The 17,187-nt window shown below is 53.4% G+C and overlaps 1 protein-coding gene across 2 annotated transcripts in view; it reads left to right on the forward strand.

Annotated features, from left to right (window-relative positions):
* Positions 1-11,363: 11,363 nt before the first annotated feature.
* The window catches only part of SH3RF3 (SH3 domain containing ring finger 3), a 159,579-nt gene continuing 153,755 nt past the window's right edge, over positions 11,364-17,187 (forward strand). For both annotated transcript variants that reach the window (XM_061155366.1, XM_061155367.1), the window contains exon 1: positions 11,364-12,232. In XM_061155366.1, the coding sequence (XP_061011349.1) occupies positions 11,711-12,232 (522 nt within the window). In that variant the 5' untranslated portion in view covers positions 11,364-11,710. The remainder of the gene's footprint in view (positions 12,233-17,187) is intronic.

Here is a 17,187-nt window from a genome sequence, read left to right on the forward strand (position 1 = left end):
ACAAATCTGGAGGCATCCCATACCATGATTTGAAACTATATTACAAAGCTATCGTAATCAAAAACAATATGGTGCTGGCATAAAAACAGGCACATAGATGAATGGAACAGAATAGTGAGCCTGGAAATAAACCCACACATATATGGTCACTTAATCTATGACAAAGAAGGCACGAATATACAATGGAGAAAGAACAGTCTTGTCAATAAGTGGTATTAGAAATTTGCTACCTGCAAAGAGATGAAACTGGACACTGTCTGACGTCACAACAAAATTAACTCAAGATCAAAGTCTTGAACATAAGCCATGAAGCCATGAGACACCTAGAAGGAAATACAGGCAGTAAGGTCCTTGACATCAGTCTTGCTGATGAGTTTTTAAATTTAACATCAAAAGAACAGGCAACAAGCAAATATAAACAAGTGGGAATACACCCAACTAAAAATCTGCACAGCAAAGGAAACCACCACCAAAATGAAGAGGCAACCTACCTAATTGAAGAAAAAAAAAAAAAAACATATAAATGGGCAGAGTGTTGGGATAGACATTTTTCCAGGAAGATGTACAGTCAACAGGTACACGAATGGAGGTTCAATGTCACAGGGGCTGATCACCAGGGAAATGCAAGTCCAAACCACAGTGAGGTATTACCTCACAGCTGTCAGGACAGCCATCACCAACAAGACAAGAAATAACAAATGCTGCTGAGGATATGAAGAAAAGGGAGCCCCCTCCACTTGGCGGGGATGTGACTTAGTACAGCCACTATGGAAAAAGGTATGGGGGTCCCTCCAAAAATTAAAAACAGAACTCCCATATGATCCAGCATTTCTACTTCTGGGTATTGATCTGAACAAAACAAAAATACTAACTCGAGAAGATACATGCACTGCCTTTCCCCGCAATGTTCATTGTAGCACTATTTATAATAGTGAGGACATGGAAGCAACCTAAGTGCCCATCAAGGGATAATGAATAAAGAAAATATGGTAGCTGTACATAAAATGCAGTGTTATTCAGCCACAAAAAGGAGGAAGTTCTGCCGTTTGTGACAACTCGGATGGCTCTAGGGGTGTTAGGCTAAGAGAAATGTCAGGGCCCTTGTGCAGTAGACAGTTGAGTCTCACAGCAAAGTTACTGCACACTCATGATCTTGAGAAACATTGAGTTTCACCACTTTGGCACTGGTCTTATGTTCTGGGCAGCCTTAAACCATTGCATAATGGCTGCAAAGCAGAGCTCTGTAGCCCTTCAGAGGTCAAGTTCCTGGTACAGCTGCCCAGGAAGTCACCTTGCTCCACAGGTGAGCTCCGACGGTGGCTTCTTCTGTTGCCTCTCAAAGATCCCCGTTGTCCTTCTTCTAAGGGAAAATCTACAGTGAAAGGAACACAAAGAGAAAATGAACCAGCCAGGTGCCAGCACGTCCTTATACTTCTTGGGAATTCTACCTTCAGGTTCATGTCAACCAAATTCATACGTTAAAAAGATCCAGCAAGTCTCTACTTTGGTAAGAAGGGGAAATTTGGAGACTGCAGAATTAAGATTTTCACATGAAAAGGCACCTGCCACTCATGCATTTTCTGAAAGCTGCCATGAATCTCTCAGGAAATCAAGAGGATCATGCTCCCTCTGTGGGTGAGGACGGCATCAGTGTGAATGGCCAGATGGAGCTGAACTCCACATCCTTCACCTTCCTGAAGTTTCTACAAACTGGCCCGAGACCATTTTGAGGTTGGCCATGGCCCTGCCGTTCCTGTTGGCTTCTAAGAGGCTGCGGCTTCTCATCTCTGTCTCCTGCAGGGGTGAGGGCTGAGGGCTGAGGGGGGTGACCTAGATGTTGTCAGAATCTTGCCAAGGATGTTTAAGATCAGAATGAGCTGAGGCCTGTGAAACCAGGAAGACGAGCACAAGAGGGCTTTCCTAAGACTCAACTTGAGGGCAGGAGAAGGGCCCACAGCTTGTCCTCAGAGGAGGACCATTTGGCACAGACGGACCCTTCTCATGGATTTTGTCAGCTTCTCTGCGTAGGAGCGAGGTCTCTAAGTGACGTAGGAAGAAGGGACCCTGGTGTGAGAAGCCAGGGCCCAGGGCAGCAGAGGTGGCAGCTGTGAGCTGGGCACCTCTAGGGCTACGGCAGTTCCAGCCCAGTATCATGACGCCTGGACCACAGCCGGCCCTCCTTGTGCCCACCTGGGAGCTCATTAAATAGCCAGTCAGGTGAAGCCCTCGAAAGAAGAGAATCTGCAAAGCAGAGGTAAAGAGAATGCCCTGGATTTTAACCAGAAGAAGAGTTGGGTTTAGGGAATTTCCTCACGTTTCCTGCCAGACAGGAGCTCAGTCTTGATCTCAGAATCGAGATAGTATCTTCCTCCCTGAGAGCATCCCTCAGGGGCACCTGACCACAAGGAATTGGCTGCGCATGCGTCGGAGGTGGGGGCAGGGAGGCGGCTGCTCCACCCTGAGCTCTGCCAATTACTGTGGACGACATCACTTTGATGAAGATGTAAGACAGCCCACACTGGGCAGTTCATCCATAGTATTTATGTGGTTGCTAAGCACGAAACAACGTTAAAAAGATGAAAATGAAGACATGGAAGCAGAAATGGCGTCCAGCCAAAGCATGCGCCCCAGGAACCACCCCCCACCTCCCCGCCCCCCCCCCCCGCCCCCTCCCGCCCACAGAGAGGGCACAGAGAGGCCTGAGGAGAGGCTATGGTGTGGGGCTCCGATCCTGAGGATCTGATTTAATTCAGGACCTTGATGGCTTCTTAAAATGGCATTTGTGTCTAACTGCAGGTGACCCAGGTTAGTGCAGGCGAGCAATGGCTCCCAGGCAGGCAGACAGGAAATCCAGGAGTGAATGGGCTTCCTGCAACCTGTTATGCTTTGCGTTGCAGATTTAATTAAATTGCTTCCTTCAAATGCAGCCCACTGCTGATTAATAAAAGTATGTTTTCCATTTACACGAATGTGGATTCTTACCTTCTCATTGTACTTTACAGGCAAAAGAAGACTTCATAAATGTGGGTGCAAATTATATTTAACTCGTATCAATAGATTAGAGATTCGTTTCGGCTAATCCTGATGCAATTAGGTGAACTTAAAAGGATATTGAATCAATTTTCTTTTCCTGAAGACAGTAGTCTTGGAATGAATCAAAAATTTTTCTGTGGTCCTTCTGTTCTCATCATCATAAAAAGAACTTTTGATCTTTAATTCTGCCACCACATACTTGGAGAATTGAGCAGAGTTCCATAGCCCCCCTTTCCTTGGCTCTGTGCCGGAAGTTCTTTACAAAAGGCTCTGAACGTAGTACCTCTCTGCTCCTGAGGATCCCAGGATGGTCCTTGCACCGTCGCCTTTTTCTGTCTTGTTTGTGACAACCGGCCAGACCGTAGAGTGGGAAGGCAGGACTCTGATGCACAGGACATTTCTGTACAACAGGCAGAAGGTGGATGATAAATGAAGGCCTACAGGGATGGTTTTCCTCCTAGAGTGCCTGGAAGCAGGGTTCACTGCTTCCTTCAGGAAGTAGCACTGGCTCCGCGTGGACGGGCAGTGGACCAGCACGCTGGGAGTTTCAACAGGGCCTGCCTGACCCTAAACGCCTGACAGGGGCAGCTGGCATTTGTCGGAGTTCTGAATGTCCACGTCCCAGTCCTGCGGCCCCCAGAGATGCTTGGGTGCTTGAGGGCTTCCTCCCATGCCATGCTCAGATTCCAACCCACAGAATAATTCCTGGGACTGAGACTAACTCTCCCAACCCAGTGTCGGCAGCGTGTAGAACGTGTGTTGCTAGTATCACAGGCTTGGTGCTGTGGGCACCTGCAGGATAACTGGCTCATAGTGGCCAGTACAGGGTTCCCTCCACCTGTGATCTGCTGGTCAGCGTGGGCTGGCGGTTACTGGAAGGTTGGGCATGGGATGGTCTTGGGAGGCAGCTATCCACGCCTTCCTGCATCAGGTGAGATCAGGAACAGTTCATGTAGGAGGATGGGAGCAGAGGTGTGTGTGTGCTAAGTTGTTGAGTCACGTGTGACTCTGTGCGACCCCAGGGACTGTAGCCCACCAGGCTCCTCTGTCCATGGGATTGTCCCAGCAAGAATACTGGGACATTGCCATTGGGTTGCCATGCCCTCCTCTAGGGGAATCTTCCTGATCCAGGGATCAAACCTGTGCCTCTTATGTCTCCTGCATTGGCAGGTTCTTTACCACCAGCATCACCTGGAAAGCCTGGAGCAGAGGTGATGTGTGTCATTAAGGCCCAGTCCTCCAGCTGCAGGGGGCTCTGAACCCTGAGCAGGCCAGGCAGCACCATGCAGGGTGTGGGACCCACACCATCACCCCTACCACCTGGGATGCTGCCCTACACACGAGTCAGAAGCGGACCTGCACTGTGTCCACCCACAGAAAACATGGTGTTTGTTTACTGCAGAAACCATCATTACCCTAACAAATGCGTACACAGTATGACTCTGTTACTGCTTGAATATTTTCATGCTGAGCTGAGAGACTTTCTGCTTTGCGGGCAGTCCACTCTGTTTCTGAGTTAATAGACCACCATTCCTCATCATGATCGAAATCCTGCCTCTCTCGACCTGTCACGTGGTGGCCCATTTTCTACACGTGGATCTGTACTTTCAGAGGTTTATGGGTTTTTTTTTAATTTTTAAAAATTATTTTGATTTATCGATTCATTATTTATTTTTGGCTATGCTGGGTCTTTGTTGCTGTGCAGGCTTTATTCTGGTTGCAGAGAGTGGGGGCTACTCTCTAGTTGTGGTACATGGGCTTCTCACTGCAGTGGCTTCTCTTGTTGTGGCGCATGAGCTCTAGAGAACAGGCTCAGTAGTTGTGGCCCACGGGCTTAGCTGCTCCTCGGCATGTAGGATCTTCCTGGATCAGGGATCGAACCTGAATCTCCTGCATTGGCAGGTGGATTCTTTACCACTGAGCCACCAGGGAAGTCCTCAAAAGTTTATGTTTATTGATAACTGAAATACAGCTTTATTGTGGGAATTTAATGGCTGGAAATGCTATGACACACCCATTCCACCACTGAATATTTGAATATCAGACTGCAACCAGAGCTGGCTCTGACTGACCCAGAGGGAAAGCTCACTGACTCTGTTCACAGTTTCTCCAGCAGCTCAGGGCCCGCCTCTGGAAGGAGGCTGCAAATCCACTGAGCTGGGAGATGCTGTTCTCCCAGGAAAATCGACATTTCCATCATATGTTCTGACACCTCAATCCTGCCCCTCATCTGGAGGGGGCCTGCCTGTCTGCAGCTCTTCACACCGACGAGCTGCTGGGCCCACTGCTGGGTGAGCAGGGGCAGAGAGGGGCCTGTGTGACTTCTGAGGGGTTACGCTGCCCATGCCCCACTCACTCCCAGGGACTGGTCACCATGGACCACGCTGTAGGCCAGGCATGTGGGCCTTGTGGCCGAGCCAGGGAGAGAAGTTGCCCCACTAAGCCCAAGGGACAGATCTGTGAGCAGGATAAATGGTGTCCTGGTTTCAAGCCTCTAAGTCTGGGCTGTTTTCCACATGGTGCAGACACTGGACCACACACTGGACCACATCTGATGTCCTGATGCCCCAGGACAGCCTACATAGACGGTGAGGGTCCATCCCGGGCCTACCAGGAGGATTCTTAGCAGAAAACAAATCAAAGTCTGGGTTTCAAGTGTTCCTAGTCCGGGTTCAGCATCCACACTCATTCCTTGCTGCCTGGGGAAGAGGATGCAGGCACCCAAAACGGGAAGCTGGAGGGACTTCACAGCATCACTGAAGAGGATGGTGTGGATGGAGGTCCGAGCTGGCCTGGCCCCTAGGCTGCAGGAGCAGGTGTGAGACTGGAGGGGAGATATCCTGATGAGCCGTCATTGAGTCTCTCTGAGTCCCCGCTGCTTTTGGGGAACTTCTTGGGGAAGCCTCATCCCAAGCACATGTGAGGCTGTGACCCCATTTTTGCAGAAGGGTCCCCAATCCCTTCTCCCTCCGTGAGTGAGCGGTGTGTCCTGTCCACAGAGGCACATACAGGCCTTTAACATGCTTTTTACCCAGAAGGTCCACGTGTTTCACCGCAGCTCAGATTAGAAAGAGTGCTTGGCAGAGCCACACAATCCTAATCTTTCCTCGGAAGGAGGCGAGCATTATCTTACCTGAGAAAAGGCTCCATTTTTCTTCTTTGTGAGATTGATTCTTCTACATTAGCACTATGTCTTTCATAAGCATTTCACATTTTTCTAGAAAACACATCAGTATCATTTATAATTGACAGCCTCCCCTTGGGTGATCTAAGACGTACTTCTGCCAAGACATGGATTCAGATATTAAATATTAGTCAATGTCAATTATGCTGTGATTATTCAGGAAGATTTTCTTTATATTCAATTTTCATTCATTTTGCCTATGACTGTAATTTAAACATGGGAGTTTCTTTATCGGGTTAAACGTGTCCCTGTGCTTTAGCTGATGGCACACAGCTTCAAGTATCTTTGAGATCTGGGGCCAGACTGAAATAAAGTGTTATGTCTCCAGATTGCAGGAGAATCTATTATAATTCTTTTGAAGGCTGCGAACAAAACACAGGCAATGGCAGGATTATTTTTAATCCCTGAAAGCACTTGCAATATTTCTGTCCCAGTGCTATGGAAACTGCTGGCGGGGAGAAGCCCCGCCTGTGAGCCGTGGTCCTTCCTGCAGAGCGGAGGCAATTCTGACTTGTTTATTTAACTGAATGGCCTGCTCTGTCAGTTTGAGCAAATTCACTCAAGGTCCTACTGGATCGAATTGAGGGAAGCCCAGCATCTGGTTTGGACCCCTCTCTGTGTCACCCATGAATCCCCACCCCGAGGGGCAGGCTCCCTTTCCACCGCAGTCACCCGGCAGGACCCAGCCTACCTGGGTTCTGGCGTCACCCTCGCTTACACCTGGCTCAGCGGGGAAGACCCTGAGATATTCTGAGGCCAGTCCCTGCCCACAGCCGCCTTCAGGCAGCAGGGTTCCCGGGGGCACCTCCTGGAATCATCCTCACTCGGACCATGGTCCCCAGATGTTAGTCCAGGCAGGGAGGGGCAGTCTTCTAGCCTCGGCCATGTGCTCACTGGGTCGGCTATCCATGAGCACCAAGACCTGAGCTTCAGACCATCCTTGCCGCTTCTTGCAGGGTCACCTCTCCATCCACCAGCCTTCAGTCTGAAAGTATCCTGGCGAGGGCTTGGGAGGACTGGAAACCAACTCAGCCTCTCACTTGATGTCCCCAGAGATTTGGGGGAAGTGGCTCCTGTCAGGTCAGAGTCGCCCCAGCAGTGACGGCTCCCTCTCACCTGCCTGTAGCTCAGGTGTCTCTTCCCAGCAGAGACGCCCCAGCCTCCCTCCACCATGGCCCTCGGAGTGGCTCCTCTGCTTTAAGCAGCTCACATTCTGCCCAGCCAGGTGTCCAGGTGTCCCAAGGTAAGGAAGCAAACATGGGCTTCTGCAGAGCAAGGACGCATCCTGACCTTGGACTAATGATATTTATATTGAAACTACGTGGAGCCACGGCCTCAGACATAAACACCAGCACATGTCCTGTGAACCCAAGACGGATGCTCTGTCATCCCCTCTGCATCATTTGCGAAGCACTCCTCACACCTGTGAGCATTTTGCCACCTGCAGATGGACCGTGTCGCAGTGACTGAGGGTACCCCCTGCCACAGGCTCCCTGGCCTCATCCTCATCCTCTGAGCAGAAGGCAGGAAGATTCTTCCCTTCCAGATCCAAGGAAGGAACGCAGCTTCCTCTTCTCACCCGCGGCCTCATCCGTCACCTCCAGGAAAATCTCTCCCATTCCTGCACGCCAGGCTCCGATTTCCCTCCAGAGTTCTGTTCACATTACTGTGCCTCCGGGGCTGCCAGCACTTCAGACTCGTGCCCGAAATAAGACCGGCTGTCTGGCTTCTTATCCCAGCCCCTGTGCTCTGCTGAGGGTCTTGATGGTGCCTCCCACCCCTTCCCTCATTCCTCCCTGGCCAGCGGAGGTGTTTCTTTCCTCTGGTGTGCACACCACCTGCTTGCTCGTGGGGAGGACGCGAGCTTCAATCCAGTCATGCAGGAGCATGGATTCAGGAAAGGGAGACAGAGCATCTGTGCGGCATGGGGGAGAAGATAAGGTTAACGGAGGAGCAGGTATCCAGGGAAATGGGAGGGAAGGGGCTGGCGGTTACAGGCTGCCCACCCTTCACCTGGCATTCAGCACCTGCTTTGGTTTCAATTTCCCCAGAAGCAGGTCCTCAGGGCAGGTCTGGAGGCATGTGGCTTGTTTGGGAGGGGAGCCCAGGAAGCTATAGCAGGAGGAGAAGGATACAAACAGAGTAGTCAGCCAATAAAGAGTTCCCTGGCCAGCAAAGCTCCATGCCTCCAGGCACTCAGGCACCATACAGTGTTGTCTTTCCCAAGGCCAAGGGAACTGTCCTGCCATCCAGGATCATGCCTGGTGTTTGGAGCCTCCGCCTCTGCCCAGCGCAGAGAGCCCAGTGCTGGGCTTTGGCCGGGTGTTGGGGGGAGAGTGACCTCGGGACCTGACAGCCCCCACCACAGCTGCACTGTGTCTCTGGGGGCCCCATCAAGCAGTAAGGCAGGTGGTCTTGCCTCACTAGCAATGGACAGCCGTGAGAGCCCAGGCAACCTGCATGGAATGTGATCTGGCTGTGGAGGCGGGGGCACCAGGCTCCCCAGGCTTCCTGGGGTCAGCCTGGCTCACATCTGCGTCCCCAGCCCTGCTGACTGGCAGGGGCCCACCCTCCTCAGGCCCCTCTGCTCTCTCCCTACCCCTCCATGGCCCTGTCTCAGGGCTCCCAGGCCCTGCTTCTCCCCGCTGCCCATGGCACCAGGTACCCATGGCTCTGCTCTCCCTCACCATCCACTGCCTGGGGCTCCTGGCTGCCTACAACCTGATAAACCTCAGTGCTTGCCTTGTTCATGAGCTTGAGGAGCTGGGCACATATGAAACTGACTCTGGATTTCCACCCTTTGGATGCAGGTTCTGACTCTTCCACTGAGCAGCTGTGTGACCTTCGGTGACTCACTTGTCCTCTCTGTGCCCAGGTCTCCTCCCCTGCAAAGTAGAGGCCTCCTGTTAACTCACCTTGTGGGGTGTGTGGCAGCTGTTCCTGTATTTCCAATTGCTTCTGCTCATCCTCCTCACAGGCCACAGTCCTCAGCCCCGGAGACCCTGTTGAGGCTTTTTTAAAATTTTTACAGTGTGATGAAATATACCAGCTCACCCATTTTAGGTGTTCAGTGGCATTAAGTACATGTCTGCTGTCATCACGCTATCTCTCCTGAGTCAGATTCCTCCTTGTCCCAAAAGACCACATTCAGGGCTGCCCACCCAAGCCTTCCCAAGACCCATGCATCCTCAAGCTGGCTGGTCACCAAGCCTGACTTCCTCCTGCTCCACCATCAGCCTGTGCTGTACTCACACACCCATTGTTCCCTGTTCTCCTGCCAATCAGGTGTCTTCTCTGCTCCTCACAGTGTAGCTTTGACCTTGCAGATGCCCTGCCTGGGAGTCCTTTCGCCTCCTTCATGAGACTGAATGCCTCCTCCTTGAAGCCCTCCAGGCTCCCCTTCATGGCGACATTTCCGTGCTGACAGCAAGTTCTGAGGATGTGCTGTGAACTTTCTCTTGCTGACTCTCTGGGGCCAGGGCTGTGCCCTACATGGTGAATGGGTGCTCAGGTACATGGATAATAGACTGAGCGTATGACTCAGGATTGGCTGCCCAGGTGGTGCTAGTCGTAAAGAACCTACTTCACACTGTAGGATACATAAGAGATGCTGATCCGATCCTTGGGTCGAGAGAATCTCCAGGAGAAGGGAATGGCAACCAGTATTCTTGCCTGGAGAATCCCACGGACAGAGTAGCCTGGTGGGCTACATACAGTCCATGGGGTCACAAAGCGTCAGAGGCGACTGAAGCGACTTAGCATGCATGAATACACATACGAATCTGGACACCCCGAACTAAGATGCTAAGATGTGCATTCAAATCACCAATAGGCAATGACTTGGAGACCATTTTTCCATTAATTCCACAAATGTTTATTGAACACCTACTATGTGCCAGGTATTTCCCTAGGCATTGGGGATATTCCAGTGTAAAAATACGTGGCTTGTCGGGAGCTTGTATCACAGTGGACTGAGATCTTTTCTATGCATTCGGTTTTGGAGACACAAAGATTTAAAAAATCCAGATGCAATGATTTCATAAGCATAAGCTTCATTTTCCTTGCAAGCAAAAATGAGGTTAAAGTAGTTATCTCATAGGGCCGTTTAGAGGATTAAATAAAATGATGAACGTTTTTGGCACTGACGCCACAACAGATATTATTTTCTCCCTGAAAAGTGAAAAAAGCCACACTTAGCTTCACAAACCTCAAGACAGCCCGACCGTCAGTCAGGCCCTAGCGCCTTTCTTTTGGTAGCCCAGTCCTGGGCTGTGCAGGGTCCGCGGGCCAACCTGGACCAGGCTGCGCCGGCCCCGGCGGGGCCCAGAGCGGCCACGAGGGGGCAGCGCTCGGCAGGGAATCTGCACCACCGGCCGCGGCCCCGCGGCCCCCGGGCCTCCGTGCGCTCTTGCGTCGCTCTGACGCGCCCGAAGGCGGGCGCCGGGAAGGAGACCGCGGCTAACCTCGTCTGCGCCTCCGGAGGAGGGATCGAGCGCGTTCCCAGGGCGGCCCGTGCTGGACTGGGGTCCGGCGGGCAGCGGGGCAGCCTCGGACCCGCGTCGCGGGGAGGACCCCAGCGCCCTCCCCCCTCCGCCTCGCCCGGCGCCCCGCGCGCCCACCCGGTGGGGCTGTCACTTCCGCGCGCCGCCGGGCAGGGGACCGGCCGTCGTCGAGGAGGATGCCCGGGTGCTGGCTGCGTCCCCAGGCTGCTGGCCGGCGCTGCCCAAGGAGGCGGTCGGGATAGCGCCGCCCAAACTTTCCTTCGCTGCAGCGTCAGGCGGAAACATCCCGCTCCGAGGCTCACGGAGAGCGCAGGAGGCTCGGTCGCCAGAGGGGACAGGCCCGGGCCTGCGCTGGGGAGCGCCCCGGAGTTCCTGGGGGCGCTGAACGTGCCTTAAGGGCAGGACTGGTGTCCGGCCTGCGCCAGGCGGGGCAAGTCCAGGGCGCGGCTGCCCCTTCCCGGCGCCCCGCAGTGACCGTGACCTCCGCGCGCTCCCCGCGCACGTGCTCGCGGCTGAGGACGAGGAGGGGTCTGGCTGCACCCGCTGGGCAGCGGCTCGCGGGCAGGCCCAGGGCGCACCGAGGCAGTGCGGGGGAGCGCGCACGCCGCGCCCCCGCCTCTACCGGGATCGGACTGGCGGCTGAGAGCTCAGAGCCGCCGGGTGTCTTGCCCGCCCGGCGGCGCCGCTGGAACCCGTGCCGGCCGGACTCGCAGAAGAGGGACAGGTGTAGCCCGCATCTGCGGGCGCTGCGCTCCGAAGCACTGGGTGGGCTTGGCGGTCCGGAGGGGTCTTGCGGGACTCGGAGCTCCGGTCCCTGCCGCGCAGGCCGATTGGTACCCCTTGGCGCTACCAGCCTCAGAGAAGGAGGTCGCCGTGTAGCCCGGTCCCCCAGCCGCCGTCCAGGCGCGACCCTGGCGCCCATTGCCCGCTGCAGCGCCCGCAACAGCCCCGGGACCTAAAGGTGCGCGCGGTCGCCGCCGGCGCCGCCCCCATGCTACTCGGAGCGCCCAGGCTGTGCGCATCCCGGGCGGCCGCCGCGGCGCAGAGAGAAGACGACGGCGACAGGCTGGGCGGGGACATGGACGAGTCGTCGCTGCTGGACCTGCTGGAGTGCTCCGTGTGCCTGGAACGCTTGGACACGACGGCCAAGGTGCTGCCCTGCCAACACACCTTCTGCCGCCGCTGCCTGGAGAGCATAGTGAGCTCGCGTCGCGAGCTGCGCTGCCCCGAGTGCCGCATCCTGGTGGGCTGCGGCGTGGACGAGCTGCCCGCCAACATCCTGCTGGTGCGCCTGCTGGACGGCATCCGCCAGCGGCCCCGCGCTGGAGCCAGCCCCGGCAGCAGTCCGCCCGCGCGTCCTGGCCCGGGCCCCAGCCCCGCTCCGGGGGCGGCCTCGGCGCTCGCGGGTGGCGGGGGTAGCTCTCCTGGCTCCCCAGTCCTCCTCCCCGCGGCGACCGGCGCCACCTCCAGCCTGCGCGAGCTGGCGACCAGCAGGAGCACGCCCCCAGCAAAGGTGGGTGTGCGCTTCTCCGAGTTGTGTGTGTGTTGGGGGCAGGGGGCAGTGCGGAGGGGCAGGGGACCAGAGCTGTTCCACGATGGCCTTCACCTTGTGCTTCTTTCTCGGCTGGCTTCCCTCCATCGACTCCGTGGGTGTAACCCTCCGAGTCCCGCTTGCCAACTCTGGGGCATCACTGTGCTCCCATCCCACCCCCTTCCAACTTCTCCTTGTGAGCTGACGTCTGTTTTCCCCCTCTGGAATCCCTGTGGCCACCTGCACTTGTTATGTGGCCTGTGTGTGTATCAGTGGCCCCCCACCATCCCTTGGTGTGGCCAGGACTCCCTGTCCCCTGTCCCCATCCAGTCCCCCGCGCACTGGACTGTTTCTCCACCTGTAACTTTGCTGGGCCCTCAGTCTCTCTGGACATAGTCTTCTCCTGGACCCCAGGCTAACCGTCTGTACACCCTTGCCCACCTGGACTGAAGTTAGTGCCTGCTGAATTTCCCAGGTCCTGGCTGCTGGGAGGGGGATGGGGAGCAGGGGGGCCCTCCTGCCTGTTATGTGGCAAGGGAGAGTCTGGCAGAGGCCAGTGCGCCTGGGTTACGAGAACACACACTGCAAACCCATTTAGCAGGAGGGAAGAAGTCAACCTGGAGCCCAGGAGTGTCTGCCTCAGCCCTTGGTGGACCGGGCCTGTCTGGCAGCCCTGGTCCTGTCCTGGGATCTCAGGCCTGCTATGTTCCCACTGGGTTGTTATTTGAGGGTTTTTCTCCTTTTGCCTTTGGTATAGCTCTGTTGTGCAATGTGGACTGCTTCTGTTTCAGAGACCGTATCTGGAGGGTTCCGGTGGTTTTGTTTCAAGAGCAACTCAGAGTGTGTCATTTCACACCTTGGCCACCTTGGGCTCTGTGGCTGGGGGAAGCCAGCCCGTGGGATGCTGGTTTAAGTGAGAGATGAGGAAGTACTTGTGTTTCGTGTTTTGTTTAAATGTGGAATAGCTTAAAAGGATTGTTGATCTGTTGCAAATATTCACTTTAAAAAGCACAGCCATACCCCTCTGCTTTTGACCTTTTAAAGGTCTGGTGGTGCAGAAGCCATTTAATGAATCCTTCTTATATCTGAAGTACTGCAGTGAGGGAAGGTCTTCACCGAATTGCTCAGCGCTGCAGTGCCTCTGAGGTTAGGAACTTAAGCCCTTGGATAGTTAAGCTTTGGAGTTAAAAGTCAGACTTTGCCAAACTGGGTTTTTCCTATGAATCAGGGGGAACGACCATTCTCAAGTCAAGAATAGTCAAGGAATATTTATAAATGGGATCAGTGCTGAAGGGGAATTGATGATATTAATTGCATGCATGCTCAGTTGCTTCAGTCATGTCCGACTCTTTGCGACCCCATGGACTGTAGCCCACCAGGCTCCTCTGTCCATGGGATTCTCCAGGCAAGAATACTGGAGTGGGTTGCCATACCCTCCTCAAGGGGATCTTCCCAACCCAGGGATGGAACCGGCATCTCCTGTGTTTCCTGCATTGCAGGCAGATTCTTTACTGCTGAGCCACCAGGGAAGCCCGATTGTGTTAATTAATTTGGTTTTTAATTGTGATTAAATCCAGTATAAGTGTTCTTGTTACAGATTTTCAAACTTTTCTTTCCTGCCTTACTGTTATTGTCTAAGGTATTATAACTGAAGGCCCCCTTTTTTTTATGAAACAAGTGGGTTACCTCCTCTGGCTCAGAGAATTAAATGATTTTGGAATGATGCTTCTATTGAGGACGTTTTGTGAATGGAATCTGATCAGGAGGGTGGGAGGCCTTGAGGCAGCTCCTGGAATCCATGGCATTTGCAGCACTTAAAGACATTTGTGAAGGGGCTGAATTTTTAGTGATGACACTTAGTTCCAGAGAATTAATTTTTTGTCTCCTGGAGTTGGGGATGATTAACTGACTTTCTTTCTGGACACGTGCAGAAAACAGATTCTGTCCAGGTCTGTCTGAACCCAGCAGACTCTGGAACACATTTCCTTTTTTCATTTTCCTGTTTTACCTAAGTGTGAGCTCAGTCCTTTCTTTCAGGCCCCTCTCACCAAGACAAAGCTTGTGTCTTAGGAAGGGTCCGAATTAAAGCTGATATTACATTTGATCTTTCTCAGAGAGGAAAGAAAGAGTAGCGTCCATGTGGACTGTAGTATCATCTAGCATTTTAGCCACTAGTTTTCAATAATTGCCGGGTGTCTTCTTGGGCAACCAGATGTCTTGCATAGAGGACTGTTAGCAGCCCTGTGAGTGTGGCAGGCAAACCTTAAGCTGAGCCTCACTTCCAGGTAGGTACTTGACTGTCCACTGGAATAAATCTGGATCTGGGTGTTGCCATGTGCTGTTTCATAGATGGGCACTTGTCATCAGTGGGTACTATGTATGCCTTAGTAGTAGGTGACTAAATATAAGACAGTCCCCTTTCCCAGCGAGAAGCTGGGAACCTTCCTTTGGGTCAGTGGGGAAGTGTGGATGTTTTATTAGGTGGGTAGATTAGTAGGTATCTGCTTAGATGTCTGTTAATTTAGTGACAGGTAGATGCTGGAATGGACTTAACTCCATTAGGTTCTGGGAGCACTTTCCACACCCTAACTTGCATCTTTCACTGGAGGTGCTCAGACCCTCCAGCCTGGTGGGCAGGGCTCTGCGTACACCTGTGTCGCCTGGGACAAGGTGTTAGAAATGAGTTAAATCTGCTGCCCTGGAGCTCTTACACTGTGGTTTTGGTGCCCACCGCCCAAGGCTGGCAGATGCCACCATCCTGTGTGGCTATCAGAGTTGCCTTAGCCCGTGGGATGTGCTGCCACTGAAATTGCTGAGTTTCTCAGCCTAAGCTTTTTTTTTCTTTTTCTGTTTTACAGTTTTGCAAGGTGACCCCTCGAACACCCTAACTACACTGATGGAGGTTTTTAGGGCCACTGGTCTTTCTGAGAAGGTTTTGTGGTTCCCAGTTGAGTAATTCAGAGAGTACTTTTTAATGTGAATGAGTAGGGCACAGATATCAGGAACTGCAGTCTTTTTGTGAGTGATTTTTTTGGAAAATCCCTTGCTTGTATTTGGCATACACCTGCACTGTGCAGGCACCATCCTGGGTGACCAGGTAGGCGTGTCCCCGATGGAGCTGACATTAGGGCCTGGAGCCATTCTACTCTCAGGAGGTTCCTGGAGGCGCCAGGCAGGTTTTGGCCAGAACTTTGTGGTGGTTAAAGGAAGGACATTATCACAGTTAAAGGCCTATGGAGGGTTTGGCTAAGGCTCTTGCTGATGGAAAACATAATGCTAGAGTCTGATTAGTTTGCCCGCAGGTACCTGGGGCTGTTTAAGCTGGAAACCTGTGTATCTCTTGGCCAGCAGTATCTCCAGATGGGGTCCGGGTAATGGGAGCGACCCAGTAATGGGAGCAGCGAAATGAACCACACCAATGATGTCCATTTGCTATTTTATCTTATAAACACATACAATAATTCACCACATTTTGGATGCAGAATCAGAGTGTTCTCTGGGTTCTAACTTGCCTTTCTAGTTTAAGCCACAGTCACAGTTTGTGGTTTCCTATTTGTTTCTTTCAAATGGACTGAGGACTAAGAGACTCAAAATAATCTGAGTGGAGCACCTTCAAGATTTTAAATAATTCCCCCTGAATGTGTTCTGTTTTTGTTCCTGCCAAGTGACAGTTTTAAAGCCATCTCTCTTTGGTAAGTCTTTCCTAAGTCATCACCTTGGTTTTCCAAGAAGTTACTTTTTCTGCACTTAGATTCCTTTGGTTTACATACTATTTAATTAGAGTTGTATCTGTATGTAAGTATATAAGCACGCTTGCAGAAACATGCTTGAGAATCCAGACAGCAGACTCCTGGTGAGCACCAGCCTGCCTAGCAGGAGTGTTGACCTGGACAGTGGCCAGTCAGGTGCAGCCCTCTGTGGGGTGCACACCTTGGCCGTCCTGTGGAGGGTTAGGGCTAGGACATGACTGTGTCCTGAGGGTGGGAGGCTGTGGCGTGGTCTAGGGTGTCACAGGGGCTCCAGAGAAGGGACCTGGAGGTTATGAAAGCCAAGCTGCTCCCAGGACAGCAGGCAGTGGTGACCGCGGCCACTGTGTCTCCAGGTCAGACGCCAGCCTTTGTGATGGAAGAGTTGTGCCAAGTCCTTCGGGACGTGTTTTTAGAAGGGCCCTGGGTGCAGAACCAGCTCCTCTGGGACACGTGGCCATTATTGAGCGCCTGCTGTGTGTGGGTGGGCCAGGCGGTGTAAGTGTGCCTCCTTGCTTTCCAACCTCAGCTCAGCAAGGCTGCTTCTTAGCAGATGGAAACTGACCTTGAAGGTGAACTCTGGACACACCAGCCTACTGGCTTCCGGATTAGCTACCTCTCGCTATCACAGACCTGATCAATTAGACTCTGGTCCCAAACCAGGAGGCTGGGTCCTGAGGTCACTCTGCCCACAGCTGCAGGTGTTTTGGGCCCTGTGGGCGGGCCTGTGCAGAGTGAGGTGCTGGTGGGGGTCCCGGTGGGAGAGCGTCACGTTGGCCGTGGCTCTGGGGACAGGTTGCCGGCAGCTCTAAGCGTGGAGGCCCAGGCACCTGGGGTCTGTTCAGGGTTCCGTTCTGTCCTCAGGGCGGCATCCTGGTCCGTCCTGTTCTGTCACCATCCTGGGATGACAGCAGGGGTCTCAAAGCAGACGCAGGGGCCTCATGACGCTGTGAAAGGTCAGGCGTTCACTGTTGAGGTCAGGGAACAGACCCAACTCGGCCGCCCCCCACCATACCCTCCCCACACCACACAACCCTGCACCCCATCCCTGAGGACTGGAGCCCAGCTCCTTGGGGTTTGGAACCCAGGCTCACCTCCCCCTGGCCGCGCCCCACCACCCACCTCAGGTGTTGGCGGGTCTCTGGGCTCCCGAGGGCCATGTGAGGAGGGTGCGTGGGGACTTGATGGACA

Source organism: Dama dama, chromosome 11 (genome assembly GCF_033118175.1).
Source record: "Dama dama isolate Ldn47 chromosome 11, ASM3311817v1, whole genome shotgun sequence".
Taxonomy (NCBI): Eukaryota; Metazoa; Chordata; class Mammalia; order Artiodactyla; family Cervidae; genus Dama; species Dama dama.